Genomic DNA, 15,699 nt, shown 5'->3' on the forward strand with positions numbered 1-15,699 from the left:
TATTTCACAAAATTTGATTCATATTTTTTTTCAATTCTATTTTTTAAATAATAAATTATGTTTGGTCCTATGACCCTTTGACCCTCGATTAGAGATGGTTTTTTGTGACAGGGCTAAAACAAGCCCTATGGCCCTCGATTGGAGACGGATGCAAATATGGTGCTGTTCATTAAAATATTAATATCTTGAAGGGTCAGAGAGCTAAAACGAGCCCTCTAGCTAGCCCTCGGTTGGAGATGGCCTTAGTGACGCGATGTTGAGGAATGACGAAAATTTATTTAGCTTCTTCAGCCTCTCACGCATCTCGTTAAGCCTCTCGATATCAGGCTAAACCACCTGTTGCTCCCTCCTCAAGACTTGTGGAGGCGACAGATCCCAGCTTTTTTTTATACCAGCTTTTTTCAGAATCACCTCAGTACCAAACCAGGCCGTAATCTGCTGCTGTTGCTGGTGGCCAGCCTCCCTGCTGATTCTGGCATCAACATGTACTCTTTCTCTTCCTCTTCCTTCTTCCTTCTTCCTTCTCGATCTTCATTCTCTCAAACATCACCTGCATGCACATTCTATCCAATGAGAGCAAATACACACGACCAAGTACACGCGCAATGCCATAAAGAATTACTTGGAACACTGCAGAACAAGACTGAAAATGAAGGCGAGTTTAGGAGACTAAAAACAAGAAAACACGGACAACCAAATTCCATCCAAAACGCCAAGTAATTAACATACAAGGCTCTTTTAAATTATGTCTCGTAGCTATAGAAATCTCTGTTATTAAATCAGTAACAAAAGTAGAAAAAGTAGAAAGACCTTCAACACAATGAACTATGCCGATGGCTCCAAATAATTATAATGCACAAACTGTGAAAAATATAGGGTTCTAGACTCGCGAGTTGTTTCAAGTGCTCTTGTCGAACAATAAACACATACTACCCACATTTAACCAAAAGAACGTATTGACAATTGACAATCATGCCTGTGAAGGGGATCAGGCAATGACACGCACCAGAGCCAAATCTGTTAGAAGACAAAATCCTCCGAACGATATCACAGCATAAACAAAGTAATTATATCAAAACAACCTACATCAGCGTAAAATCATGAGAATGTCAGAGCACTAATTGTTCCGTGATTCCGAAATACAAAATAATAAAAAGCTAGTGGTCAATACACTAGACATACAACTTATATATGATTCTAAATAATTTTTTGTTGACGATTACCTTAGTGGATCGAGGCTCCTAGTACATCATATTGAATAAGATCATGGAAAGGGCAGCGATAAGGTTATAGTTATGCAACATATCCGCCGACTTCCCTCGAAACAACGAATTTCTATGTCTCCACAGATGACCCAACAATGCCATCCCAACACTATACGCCATGGCCTTGAAATAAACCTTGTAAATCTTGCTCTGTACCATCCCAAACTGCTGCGGCGGCAGGCTCCCCGCCAACACGTGGCTTGACACCAACGTAATCCACATGCACATCTCGTAAGCCGTAGCCAGCCCGAACAGATGCGCCACGGACATCAAACCCTCCAGTAAGTCACCCGATGCTATGGACCTGAATGCACCGTACCAGAATTCTCTTCCTTTGTCCTTCAACTGATGCAGCCTCTTCTGGGTCCCACTTTTGAGCTCCTCCGCTCCAACCTTAACCTTACCAGCTGCTTCCCTCGCAGTCTCTTTCGCTTCTTTCTCTTTTTCAGCCAAGTCACTTTTGAGCTCCTCCGCTGCAGCCTTCACCTTAAAAGCTGCTTCCTCCGTAGTCTCTTTAGCTTTTTTTGCCTTTTCCGCCAAGTCACTTTTGAGCTCCCCCGCTCCAGCCTTCACCTTACCAACTGCTTCCTCCGCAGTCTCCTTCCCTTCTTTCGCTTTTTCCGCCAAGTGTTCGCACTGTCTCGCCTTCATTTTCAGTCTTGTTCTATCTGCAGTGTTCCAAGTAATTCTTTTATGGCATTGCGCGTGTACTTGGTCGTGTGTATTTGCTCTCATTGCATAGAATGTGCGTGCAGGTGATGTTTGAGAGAATGAAGATCGAGAAGGAAGAAGGAAGAGGAAGAGAGAGAGTACATGTTGGTGCCAGAATCAGCAGGGAGGCTGGCCACCAGCAGCAGCAGCAGACTACCACTGAAGGTGAACCCTCAATCACGACGCCTCCACAAGTCTCGAGGAGGGAGCAACAGGTGGTTGAGCCTGATATTGAGAGGCTTAACGAGATGCGTGAGAGGCTGAAGAAGCTAAATAAATTTTCGTCATTCCTCAACACCGTGTCACTAAGGCCATCTCCAACCAAGGACTGGCCAGAGGGTTCATTTTAGCCCTCTGGCCCTCCAAGAGATTAATATTTTAATGAACAGTACAGGGTCATATTTGCCTCTGTCTCGAACCGAGGGCCAAATGGCTATAGGGCTTGTTTTAGCCCTGTAACAAAAAACCGTATCTAACCGAAGGTCGAAGGGCCATAGGGCCAAATATAATTTATTATTTAAAAAAAAGAATTGAAAAAAATATGAATCAAATTTTGTGAAATAGAAGTTATAGGAAAAAAAAGACTCAACTGGCTGTTGTATTCAAAATTTTCATACTATTCGTGTCAGTTATAACCGACACGATTGCAATTCAAATTACTATTCGTGTCAGTTATAACCGACACAATTGCAATTAATAAACATAATTCCTGTTTAGCCGTTATTATTCGTGTCGGTTATAACCGACAGTAAATTATTCCTGTTGGTTATATCCGATAAGAAATCCGACAGTTTTAAGCAAAATTCTAGCCAACCCGGGGCTGGCTGGCTGGAAGGAGCTAGCCCTCTGGCCATTTAGCCCTTTTAGATTATGTTGGGCCCACGAGCCCTCTGACCCTCTGTACCCTTCGGTTGGAGATGGCCTAATGACTCTTCGTTGGCATCTTGTGTATCTTGCCCAGCACCTCCCCAGTTCATGTTGTTGATAAGGACTTAGATTCGGAGAATCTCTTTGCTTGTCGCAGATAATTATGTGTTTTAACGCTGTTCTTTTTTGTGTTTGTAAAGTTGATATTTTTGGTAACTTTTGATACAATACTTGTTCCATGGCTATAATGATAGATATGGAGTCAGAATGCTGCACTTGTTCTTGTGTGAAGTTACATGAATTAACGCTGGCTACATCTTCTGTGTTTTTCCTTTCATTTTCGCCTGGATGAGGGTATCGGATTCTTCATCTTAGTCAAGATACTAACACAGACTGCGTGTGAATGAATCAACACCCTAAACTAACAAGGCTCTCCACATTGTGAAGGTTGGGTAACGTCTATTGTAGGCAGTCTTACTTCACTTTTGCAAATAGGCTGTTTCAACATATTTCACAGAGGAACAACATGTTCGTAACGTCAAGGCTTACTCTCATTTAGAATCATTCTTGGATCGATCCCGTTTAGTAACCAAATAAAAGATGTTGAGATGTGTCATTGACCAAAAGAATGCTTGTTTTACTGAACCAAAAAATTGGCTCATGTGTAAAGAATGCAAACATCAAGGATTCTGTACCTTCTCAGTGAACCTTCTACTGTTAAAATATGCCTACAAGAAAGGACTAGCCTTCGATCATTTGAAGCCGTTAGTTCTTCCATAGAAGGCAACTAAGCTTCGGAATGAACAGCAGCATACTGTGTGATCTTACGAGTGATTTGCCCTTGTAAGCCGTTCAAAGAGTCATAATCCTGTTTAAATTACACATCAAAGCGAAAATTATCTTAACCTAAAACACCTTTGCTATGAGCATAACTGAAAGATGAAAACTACGTTTATTCAGGTAAACGAAAATAAAAGTACATTTGGGACAATGCTAAAGGTTTATAGGATTACCTGTATCATCAACACTATGCTCTCTGCTCAAAGTTTATTTTGAATTGGCTGAATTACTACACCTCCAGACACCAAAATAGCCACCATCTCATCAGAATCAACTCCTGCATCAACTTGGTTGCGCCCCACACCCTCGAAGAACTCAATCCGCTTAGTAGTGAAATCAATTCTTTTATCCAATTGATGATCAAGTCCGATCAAACTTTCAAGACGACCAGGATCAAGAAAATTCTTACCTTCCAGTTCCAGGTATTCAATCAAAAGCAGCTTCTCATCAAGTTCTTGATTCTTTAATCTCTCTTTTTCCAATTGTCTGTTCAGCTTGGATATATTGTTCTTAAGAAAGGATTCTTGATCCACCATGAACTTACCTTGCCTTTCTTCAGGTAAATTCTTGAATTTTTCGAGTACATAAAATGCTTCCTGTGGGAAGGCCACACATCCACCTTGGTATCAGAAGTATTGTAAATAACAGCAGATGCAATAACCCCGCATAAAGTTGTGATCTCATTCAGCTTTCTGAAGAAACTAGCCTTCCTCTTTTTTAAGGTTGCTCTCCTGCTTGGTTCATGAGAAATCAATTCATGCTTAGTCGTATTTTTAGCCATGGTTGGGAATACAAAGAAGCAGCAGGTACCTTCCGGAAGTTGCACATGAGATGGTTATATAGGGAATTACTTCGGTGGCTGCAAGCAGTCAACTCAACCGTAATATTGCTCTTAACTGTAGCATCTTCAAGGATATAGGTATCACCTATAATTGGTCAGGAAAAGAGTAAGTATGGTATAATTTTGAATAGGATTACTAAACAAGACTTTCAGCATTTAATTTGTCAACCAAATTCAGTTGGAAAATGACGTTTGTATTTCATTTAAGAGTAAACAACCTTCTAAAAGGATATTCAACATACGACTAAGATTATTTGCATGACCGAGTGCATTTGTAGAATACATGATACTCGCACAAGTGGTGGTAGTATCTACATTTGATCATTGTTGTACGATACTCTTGCGTAACCAGCATAAGCCTTGTTTACTAGATTAAAGTACTGATTATTACCTTCATGTCGAATGTGGAATTATTTATAATCTCGTTATCCTCTCCAAAAACTTCGACAATGTTTTGAGGAGTTCCGGTCTTTTTTCTTTTTTTTTTTTTTTTAAAGCAGAGTTCTTACAAGTCTTACATGTTGGTTTTGCATCCGAGAAAGAGAGATTTTGTTTTGTTTGTTTTGCTTTTCATTGTTATTTTCTTTTGCTCTTCTAATGCATGGTGTTCATTTTCTTTTCAAAGGCTTATGCATATTATAATATCTTTTTCCAAGTAGCAAAGATTTAGAGTCCACATAAGCGTAAAACGTGGGATTCACAGTGTCCACGCAGACACTAAAAAGACTTACTAACAGGCTGGTTAATGGAAGGATCAATTTGTAGGTTTTATTTTATTTCGGGAATAAGTTTGAAATGTGAAGCAGTACATTGGAAACGATCCAAGAGTTTGGGGAGTTTTTCTGTAGTTGATCCTAATAATAATAGAACTCTAAGAATCAACAAATAAAAAAAAATTAATAAAAGAAGTGAATTTCCAACCCTTTGCTACACCGATTTATACTGATAAAAGATTTCAGTTAAAAGTCCAAAGTAAATAGAGAACTATCTTAGCCAATAAAAGTTACCTGAAATATAGATAAGTTTCTGAGGTCAATTGCTTGGCTTGAAGATCAATCTCCAACAAGCGTCTCCATCATAAACAATATCGACCTTCCTTTTAACAATCATAATCCCATAGGAGGAATTGCAACTGATTTGGCATCTTAAGGAAAACACCATCTCCAGTTTAGGACTTTTGAGTAAAGTTGTGTAATCTGAACGAGGAAGAACAAAAACCGACACATTTAGGAGAAGAAACCTGCCACAGATGATACTGTTCCAAGGTCAAATGCTTCTCTACCAAGCAGTCAATCAATTGCTTCTCTACCTAGCATGTCCGGTAATAAATGAAAGTGCTGGAAAAGGAAACAGGATGAAAGTGTATAACAGATGAAGGAAAGCTAAAAAATCAATTCTGTAAAGATTTAAGGATATATCTTTCTTTTGGGGGTGGGTATTTAGGGATTTTCTTATTCCACGGTTTTGTCTTATTGTGGTCTAGTAATGGTCTCAGTTCAACATAATGAACAAATTATATAGTCTCGTACTTTTTTCTAGACAAATATTTCCTGGAAAAACTAAGAACTTGTTGATATGTTCAAATAAATATAAAGTTAAAAGTCTACTCAGGACTTTTTAGTGTACTATTTTCTATCAAAACAAACTGAGCCAAGGCAAATAACTTTGTCGCACTTTCCTTTATACTAAATTTAAATCATTGAGACCAGTAAATTATACCTAAATATACCAGGCTCCTTTGACATATTTGTGTACCGATGAATCCAAACTAGTTTCCCATACGATGTTTCCAAATCTGTTTTAGCTTCGTCCCATGTACCTTCTTCCAAATAGGATCCATTTATTCTGTGTCCTTGAGTTTTGACCGAAGGACTCTTGTACTTCCACAAGAGAGCATTTATCCAGGTATCCAGGTAATAATCTCAATTCTCAATACATATTACATACACAATGCAGCTACCAATAATCTCTACAAGAACAAGCACCATCTCTGAAATGATGAAAACAAATAGGATCTCTTAGGATTATTTCTCTTTTTTCCACCTCAGAGAAGAGCTTCATTGTTGTATGACAATCACAGCAGACTCAAATTCTTCATCACCCTAATTGGAGCTGATGGTGGCAAGCTGATAATTCCAAAAGTTACAGCTAACTTTTACTGTGGTAGTTCACTTTGTTGTCCTTAAGTTCCAGTTCAGAGTAATCAACTTACCAACAATACAATCTATTTTCTGCATCTTATGCAACATTTCTTCCAACCGAGTATAAATTAATTGCATGAGACCGATCGCCACTAACAAAAGAATGAACTTTGTTTCCTACCTCTATCCAACTTAGCCCAGGTTCCTTCTTAACTCCTCGATTTTTCATCAGTTCCCTAATTCTTTTGGCCGGTAACTCTATCCCAGCATCATTGTAAATGTTGTACAGAAGAACATATGATGCAGCAGCTTGAGGTTCAAGATCAATTAGCTTTTCTGCAACACGTTTTGCAGCAACAGTGTCCTTATAAACCCTGCAAGCACTCAACAAGGCTCGCCACATAACTGGATTATCCTCAAAAGATGAGTTGAAAATGAACTTCTCAGCATCTGCTAGCCTTCCTGCACGACCTAGGAGATCAACAACGCAGGCACAATGCTCTACATTGGTTGACATGCCATAATCTTTCTTCATTGTTTCAAAATATCTGCATTAACAAGAAGAGTCAAGAAATTAACACACCCTAGAAGTGAGCATTTAAAGTGCATTCACAAGTGTTCATTTTTACAAACCAAAATATTGGGTTGCAATTGAAAAGGCTTGACATGATGACCTAGAAACAAAACAACAACAACAACAAAGCCTTTTCCCACTAAGTGGGGTCAGCGAATCCTAGAAAGCCATTCCGCTCGGTTCTGTGCCACGTTTTTCATTAGATCCAAGTAAGTCTTTTCTTAGAGTCTCTTCCAAAGTCACATGATGACCTAGAAACAACAAAATAAATTTCAAAATGGCATACCTCTCCAAATGATTCCTATTCAATTATAAATTGATTCCCAGCAGTTCAACACTACAAAACAATACATTTTCCTCATTACATCTAAATGCTCCACCCTTTCTTCCCTTCATGACTTCTTAGATGGATTACCTACGCTACTGTTAATTTCAGTTCCCAGCAACTTATCACCTCTTACTTTCCCAAGTCCCAAATTCAGGAAAATTACTTACTGAAAAAACTGAAGAGCAGAATATTAACCATTGGTGAATTGTGAACAAAAACAAGGAGCGAGAAGCATAAGATGAAGTTTGTTTCACTTTCAAAAAGATTTGAACTAAAAGAAAGAACAAGAGATGTGTGAAGAAGGAAAATGGAGGGAAATTGTTTATGTTACTGTATTTGGTTCCTTGAAGAATACGTACGGAAATTCTTACAAATATAAATACTTCGTATCATATTTCATATATTTTCCCAGAAACCTTGAGAAGGAAAATGGAGTGATTTAATCTTGTTTCCTTATATTTACGATTTTTATTTCAAATCAAACAAAAGCAATGAAATTTAAATTTTCAGTTTCTATAACCTACCGCAAACCTTCTTCTACTAGCCCTCCATGACTGCATGCAGTCAAAACTCCAAGGAAAGTGATGTGGTTGGGTGCAATTCCACAAATCTTCATCAACTCAAAAAGATTCAAGGCTTCATTTGCACATCCATGTTGTGCTTTGCTACATATCATCACGGACCAGGAAACCACATCAGGATTCTCTATCTCTGTAAAGGAAAAATTAGCAGAATCAATATCTCCAGATTTTGCATACATGCATATCTGTGAATTTTGAACAACAGTGAATTTCCCAAATCCAGCTTTTACAGCATATCCTTGGATCTGCTCTCCAGATCTTGCTGCAGCCAAATCAGCACACGCACCCAGCATGCTTGATATTATGAATTCATCAGGCTTCATTCCAGATTCCAAAAGTCTATAAAATAAATCAAATGCACTTTCAATTTCCCCATTTTGGATATAACCTGCAACCATGGATGTCCACGAGACAATATCTGGCCTAGGAGTTAAGTTAAAGCATCTCAACGCATAATTGGATAAACCCAAAGAACAGTAGAAATCAATAAGCCCACTTCCAATGAATTCATCTCCCTGTAGGTCATTCTTGTAGACTTGAGTGTGAACTTGTTTCCCGTACTCAAGAGCTTCAACCGATTTACAAGCTCTCAATATGATTGAGAAAGTAAATGTTGATGGCTTGATTCCTAGCCTTTGCATCTCTGATAGAAGATTAAACACTTCATTTGCATGTCCATAAGAAAAGGTCTCTATTTGGAGGAACCCTGCAATCATGGCATTATACAAAACAACATTGCGGTAAGGCATGAATTTGAATATTTGTATCGCCTCGCCTAAGCCACAAGTCTTTGCATACATATCAAGCAATGCCGTTCCTACTGCAACATCCAAGTCCAACCCCAGTTTGACATTGTATCCATGAAGTATTTTCCCAAATAGTCCTGAATTGTCAAGAATTTTGCCACACGCCTTGAGGGCACTCCCTAGTGTATAGGTATTCAAGCTCAACCCACACTGATGCATTTTCACTAGAGTGGTCAATGTTTCCTCGTTAGCACCAATTCGAGCATAGCAAGCAATCAAGGAATTCCATGAGACATGGTCCAAGTTATCTGAACTCTGAAACAAATTCCTAGCATGATCAACTCGGCCGCACTTAGAGTACATATCAATAAGAGAATTGGTGAGAACAACTTCTGGGCCCGACCCGTTGACGACTATCAATCCATGAACCAGCTTACCCAGCTCAAAATCACCGATTTGACCACACACACTCAAAGCACCGGCATAAGTAAACCTATCAAGTTTTAAACCAGCCATTCTTGCTTCGTTAAAAACACCCATTGCCTTATCAAACAGACCCACCTCGTTATATCCAGAAATCAAGGAGTTGTACGAAATGAGATTCCGCTTAGGCATTCTATCGAACAGGTGGCGTGCACTGTCGAATTCTCCGAGCCTGGAATACATGGTGAGAAGATTGTTGAGAAAAAACATACAGGGCTTAAAGGAGGTTTTGATGATGTGGGCGTGGGCAAGTTTTCCATGGAGTGAAGACCCAGTTTTGGTAGCGTGTTGGACAAGTTTTGTATAGGCAACATTGTCAAGAGCATAGTTGGGATGGCAAAGTTGAGAGCACTGCTGTGGAGTAGGTGCGGGTTGAGGCAACATACTAGGTTCTTTTACTTGACCATTGGAAGCCAGAGGGTCGAAAAGTTGAATGGAAAGAGGACACTCAGGTTTTGGGGGCCCTGATTTATGGAGCAACATGATTCAAGTCGACAATGATTGCGGTTCTACGACGACATGGCGACGGCCGTCGTCTTCTTTCCCGTGCTTTTCAATCAGCCGCTCTACAAAGCTTTTCAAATTTAGCCTTCTCTTCTCGACCCATGGTCCAAAGTCGAAACTCGAAAGGACTTCTTTTTAGCCCGAAAACTAGCAATGGTGCCCACGCGTTGCTACGGGTGTCAAAACTACTAAACGTAAAAATGCATAAAAAAACATGAGAATATAGTGTAAAATGATATGTAACCCAGTTTTGTACTGAGAAGGCAGACACACACGTTAATCAAAGCGAAAAATGAAAAGCCTCTGAATTCCATGTTGCAAACTGGGCTATTGAAAAGCCTCTGAATTTGTAGCCTAAATCAGGCCTGATAAAGATAATTTTAAAGCTTAAAAATTTTACACCAATGATAAATTTGAAAAGCATAATAACCATAAAACCCTACTTTTGGACACATGCATTAGTCCGCCTAGAAAAAAAAAGGACCAAAAAAAGTACAATAATTTAAAAACACCAACCAACATTTCACAGTATAAAACAAAATAAAAAACTATTAAATTCCAGACTATAAACTTTATAACCAAAGAAATTAAATTGATTTACTATTAAAATTGATAGCACAATTAAAACTTCATTATACCACCACAGTTACCGTCACATAGCCAATCATAAATTGATAGCACAATTGAGGTTTAAGTTCTAATTTTTCTCTCTCTGCCTATTTCAATTTAACTTCTTTTTTCACTTGGTTCAAATGATAGAAACTTACTGAAAGACACAAAATTTAATTCAACTATAAACAATGTTATCCAATGAATTACATTAACGTCAATCAATTTACAGCGTTCTCAGTGCATGAGGAATGAAAAGCGGAAAGAGCTTATTCGTGAAAAGAAAATAATGGAGTTCTTTCCTTTACCGCACTTCCCCTTCCAATTCTACTTTCCCAATTCCCACGTTCAAATGAACCACTTTTCCTAACAAAATTTTTTTTTCTCTATTGGCCTCCCCCAATAAGTACAGAAACAAACCTATCAATCAATCAACTTAAATTAGCCATTGTTCTCAACACCGTTGGCACATCTTTGATTTGAAAGAAAATTAAGCAATGCTATATATAATTGTGTTCTGCTCCCCTGCCCCCGTTTTTCATTTTTTAATAAATATGGCACCAAATCCATCAACCATTTATCCAATTCAGCGCAGAAAAACCCTATGAAAAGTTATAAAGCATAATTCAAGCATTATAAAAATAACTAAAAACATATAGATTGGTGATTCCACAGCAAAACACAATTTGTTCCACCAAGAAATTGAATAAAATTTTTTTATTTTTTATTTTTCGTAGTTTTTGCATATCCTGAAAAAACTTATATTTTTCAAACTTCGTTTTACTATCAGTTTACTACAATCTATACTAATGTTAGCTTGAATGAATGACAAACAGTTGTTACCTTCTTGAATTAACAAAGATAAGTACCATTTTACATTAGTTGAAGGTAACAAAGATAAGTGCCACAGCGAAGACGGAGGTTTAGCTGTCGCCACTGGTGAGGACGTCGCGGGGCCGAGTTCAGGTACTTCCTTCCCGGTTTAATGACTCGGTTATTGAGAATTGGAAGAAAGAAAGTAAGACACGTGTAAGAGATTGTAGTTTAGATGAGGAGATTGAATGTAAAAAAGACAAGATGGTTTAGTGGGGACAGTGAAGGCTGTGAAGGAGAATGGGGAGAGGAAAGATGGGTGGGGGTGAAGAGGAGAAAGGGCTCGGGGAAGGTGGGGGTGGGGTGGGATGGGGTGTATTTTTGGATGAGAGGGGAGGTGAAGAGAGTGGAGGAGAAGGAGGTGGGTCGGGGGGTTTGTTTGCTAGGGTAGGGGTTTGCACGGAGGTCGGTTTCAGTTTGTGTTTTTTTTTTTTTTAAATTAAAAAAAAAAAAAATTTTGCCACGTGACACAATTTGGCGGCCACTTGCCACAAATGTAGCAGTCATGTTAACTCTTAACGGATCAATAGATGGAAAATGTAACGGATGTATTATATTGAAATAAAATAGTATTTAAGGTATGAAAGTAAAATGTTTTAAAGATATTGTAAAGAATTGAAATCGATCCTAAACTAAGGTGGTAAAATGTAATTTACCGTATAATAAATCATTGTCCTCCTATCTCATTGAGGAACCAGATCCTCTCCGGATCCATCTCTAGGGATCCCGCAATCACGTCCATTCATCATCTATCGCGCAGTCTGAAATTATTTAAAATTTAAAATTCAAATATGAATACTACCTAACGAAAACTGACCGTGCGATATAAAATAAATAAGATTGCATTCTTAGAGCAACTCCACCCCTATCCATTTTGCGCCAGCACCCAACCCATTTATCCACTTAATTGAACAATAATAGACCCAATGAACAGTAATAGGCCAAAGCATCTCCACCCCAAAAAAAATATGCTGGCACCTAGTCTAAAAATGCGCTAGCACAAACGATCTCCACCCCTACAAAATGCGCTGGCACCCAGTCCATTTAAAATATTAAATAATTTTTTTATAAAATAATATAAAAAAAATAGTTTTAATTTCAGATAGGATTTTTAACCAATCTCGTCACGCCACGTGTCATTATCCGAACGTACTATTTTTTGAATAGATTTCCGCTAAGATTTTCAACCAATCCCGACAACCCACGTGTCACTTCCTGTTTACAACAGTTCTGGAGTCCCTGATGCGGAAAAACAACAGTTCTGGAGTCCCTGATGCGGTTTTGCTCTGCAATTGAAGCCCTCTACACCAATGAGTACCTTCGGCAACCCACGACAAGGGACATGCGAAGGCTTCTGAGGAAGGGTGAGATGCGAGGCTTCCCTGGCATGATTGGAAGCATCGACTGCATGCACTGGACATGAAAAAATTGTCCAAGTGCATGGCAAGGAGCTTATGGTGACAGAAAATAAGCCAAAAGCATCATTCTGGAAGCGGTGGCTTCTTTTGATACATGGATTTGGCATGCTTTTTTTGGTGTTCCAGGAGCTCAGAATGACCTAAATGTCCTTGCCCAATCTCCAGTGTTTGACAAACTTCTACAAGGGCGTGGGCCGAGATGCACATATTGGGTTAATGGTAATAAATACGAGGGACCATACTACCTTGCAAATGGTATTTACCCAAGGTGGTTAACATTTGTCAAAACAGTGCCACACCCGCAGAGTGAAAAAGAGAAACACTTCGCAAAGTGTCAAGAAGGGTGTAGGAAGGATGTCGAGCGTTGTTTTGGTATCCTGCAAGCTCGTTGGGCCATTGTCAGGGCTGCAGCTAGAATGTTTGATGTCGAGGCTCTTCGATCCATCATGATGACGTGTATTATTCTCCACAACATGATTGTTGAAGACGAGTATGATTATGATGTCATCGATGAATACGAGCCGGATCCGATGAACAACTCAAGAACACAAATCTACTATGCTCATGACCGGACCGAAGATCCCTTGCAACACGAGCCGTTGGAACGGGATGGACGTTACAATGAATTGATCGTTCAACGATACACTTCATTGCAAGAGCCATACTGGCACATAGCCCGCCAGAATGACTTGATTGACCATCAGTGGAGATTGCACGAAGGCGAAGATAATTAAAATAAGGCTTGTGGTTGAAGAATAAAGTGTATTGTTTTTTAAGTAATCTTATTTAGTGTGTTTGCTTTTTTTTTTTAAAGTTTAAATGGTGAGGTTATGTAATTTTAAGTTTAAATGGTGTTTTATGTAATTTTATTTGGTGTTTTAAGTTTACATAAGAAATTAAATAAAGTTCTAAAAATAAATAAGAAATTACAAATAAAGTTCTAAAAGTAAATAAGAAATTACATAAGAAATTAAATAAAGTTCTAAAAGTAAATAAGAAATTACATAAGAAATTAAATAAAGTTCTAAAAATAAATAAGAAATTACATAAGAAATTAAATAAAGTTCTAAAAATAAATAAGAAATTACATAAGAAATTAAATAAAGTCTGTGGAGTTAGGATATGTGGTGCTAGGATCTTGGTTGCTAGGATTTCTGTAGCTGGAACCCCCTTGACTTGTTTCGGCATCTCTTGCACGCCTCATTCGCACGACATCTCTTTTTTCTGATGACCAAAAATATTTTGAATTCGGAGACAGTCCTACTAGAGACTTGTTCATAGTGTCACGATCTGTTTGAGTCATCCTTTCTTCTCTAAGCATCTCATTCTCTCGATGAAGTGCTTCTCTAATCATCTCGTTCTCTCGATTAACTATTTCTCTTTGTCTCTTAGCCGCCGCATCACGAGCCTCAGTAGCTGCAATAATTGATGCCATAGCAGCAGCTTTTTCCTCATCTCTAGCCTTTTCCCATGCCATGTTCAGTTCACCTTGACGAGTAAGTTCCTCCATATATTTAGTGTAGTCATTTTTGGAAGAACTACCTTTTTTCTTTGATGCCTTTTTACCTTGAGGCCTGAGGGACTGACGAGTCGGTTGGGTCTCTGGCACTTGTTCAGGCGTCCCTTCCGTGTCTTCAAATGTGTTAGCTTCTTGTTCGGCTATGTCTGCTTCTGGCGAACTGTGTAGACCCATACCGTGCATGACAACTTCTGGACCGGTTGCCACAATTTTGTATCTAGGGCAATCTTTGACAATTTGCCAACATTCCCATTTGTTGAATGATTTGTTATGGTTCTTTGCATTGTAGAATGTTTGTGCTTGTAGTGTCTATAAAAATATGGGATAAGATAGTATTAAAAAATACGGGTGTAACACAAATAAATAAATTAAAATATTGATGGACGTGGAATGCATATAAATTACATAAGAAATTACATAGAAATTACATAAAATATTGATGGGCGTGGAATGCATATTACATAAAAATTACATAAGAAATTAAATAAATTAAAATATTGATGTGGGTGGAATGCATATAAATAAATAAAAATATTGTTACCTCATCCGCTAAACTTGTCCCACTACGCAGATTACCAGAAGCATGAGAGAGGGCGTTTTTCCAACAAGTAAAGGATGCGTTGAGTTTTTTCCAACAACCTTGAAGACCTTGACTAGATCTGGCATCTTTTCCATGTACATCGCAAAACGATTTCGTAATTTTACTCCACATTTCTCGCTTATCCATCTCATTACCCGTAATCGGGTCATGAGTAGTGCGAACCCAACATTCACACAACGTAACATCTTCACTAAGCTTCCACGAAGTCATTTTTTTCTCTCAAAGTGTACAAAATATTCAAATGTAGAAAGTGTAGAAAGTGTAGAAAATATTGAAATGTGGTGTAAGGTGGAAGATGAGGGTTAGGTATTTATAGAAAAAAAAATTAATTTTTTAAAATTTTTCTGTATTTTTTAAAAAAAATTTGACAATTTTTAATTAAATTTTAATGTTGTAATTAATCTGGACCGTTGGATTTGAAAAATAATCAAATCCAACAGCCAACACTCTGCCACGTGGCCAACTGTCAAATTTCTGACCGTTGGGCCTTTTTTTTTTTTTTTTAATTTTTGGTGAAAAACACGTGGACCGTTGATTTGTGATCGGACGGTCCAATTTAAAAGTGAAATTTAAATTTTTTTTACTGTTCAAAATCCAACGGCCTACAAAAACTAGCCGTTGGAAATCCAACGGCTCTGAGGAGGGCCACGTAGCCCTTTGACAGACGGACTCAACTTGCGCTGACACGCGGGCCCCACCGCCTGCAGATGTTGTCGGCTACTCGCGCCACTCACGCGTGTTGTGCACGCGCTAGTGAAACGGACCGGCCTCTGGGTCTGTCCATTTTGGGCTGGGCTC

At 38.5% G+C, this 15,699-nt stretch overlaps 2 protein-coding genes and 1 pseudogene across 3 annotated transcripts; all 3 read right to left on the reverse strand.

The window, feature by feature from the left end:
- Positions 1–219: 219 nt before the first annotated feature.
- LOC137727632 (uncharacterized) lies at positions 220–1,922 on the reverse strand. The gene is made up of 4 exons (XM_088686489.1): positions 1,249–1,922; positions 623–669; positions 412–538; positions 220–313 (listed from the first exon to the last, which is right to left on the reverse strand). Exons 1-4 carry the CDS (start codon positions 1,914–1,916, stop codon positions 220–222), a joined length of 936 nt encoding a protein of 311 aa, XP_088542615.1. The 5' UTR covers positions 1,917–1,922.
- Positions 1,923–3,459: 1,537 nt separating this feature from the next.
- LOC137709154 (agamous-like MADS-box protein AGL80) lies at positions 3,460–6,382 on the reverse strand (annotated as a pseudogene). Its single transcript, XR_015957072.1, has 4 exons — positions 6,244–6,382; positions 5,532–5,720; positions 3,857–4,609; positions 3,460–3,711 (listed from the first exon to the last, which is right to left on the reverse strand). The product of XR_015957072.1 is annotated as an agamous-like MADS-box protein AGL80 (transcript).
- Positions 6,383–6,480: 98 nt separating this feature from the next.
- LOC137708311 (pentatricopeptide repeat-containing protein At3g13880) lies at positions 6,481–9,999 on the reverse strand. Its single transcript, XM_088686523.1, is given in 5 exon segments — positions 6,481–6,610; positions 6,612–6,680; positions 6,682–6,801; positions 6,803–7,213; positions 8,092–9,999. Coding segments are annotated over 5 exon segments (2,499 nt in total). The 5' UTR covers positions 9,861–9,999.
- Between the last annotated feature and the right edge of the window lie 5,700 nt (positions 10,000–15,699).

The sequence above is a fragment of the Pyrus communis genome, chromosome 15, assembly GCF_041283825.1.
Source record: "Pyrus communis isolate YQ-2024b chromosome 15, ASM4128382v1, whole genome shotgun sequence".
Classification (NCBI taxonomy): Eukaryota; Viridiplantae; Streptophyta; class Magnoliopsida; order Rosales; family Rosaceae; genus Pyrus; species Pyrus communis.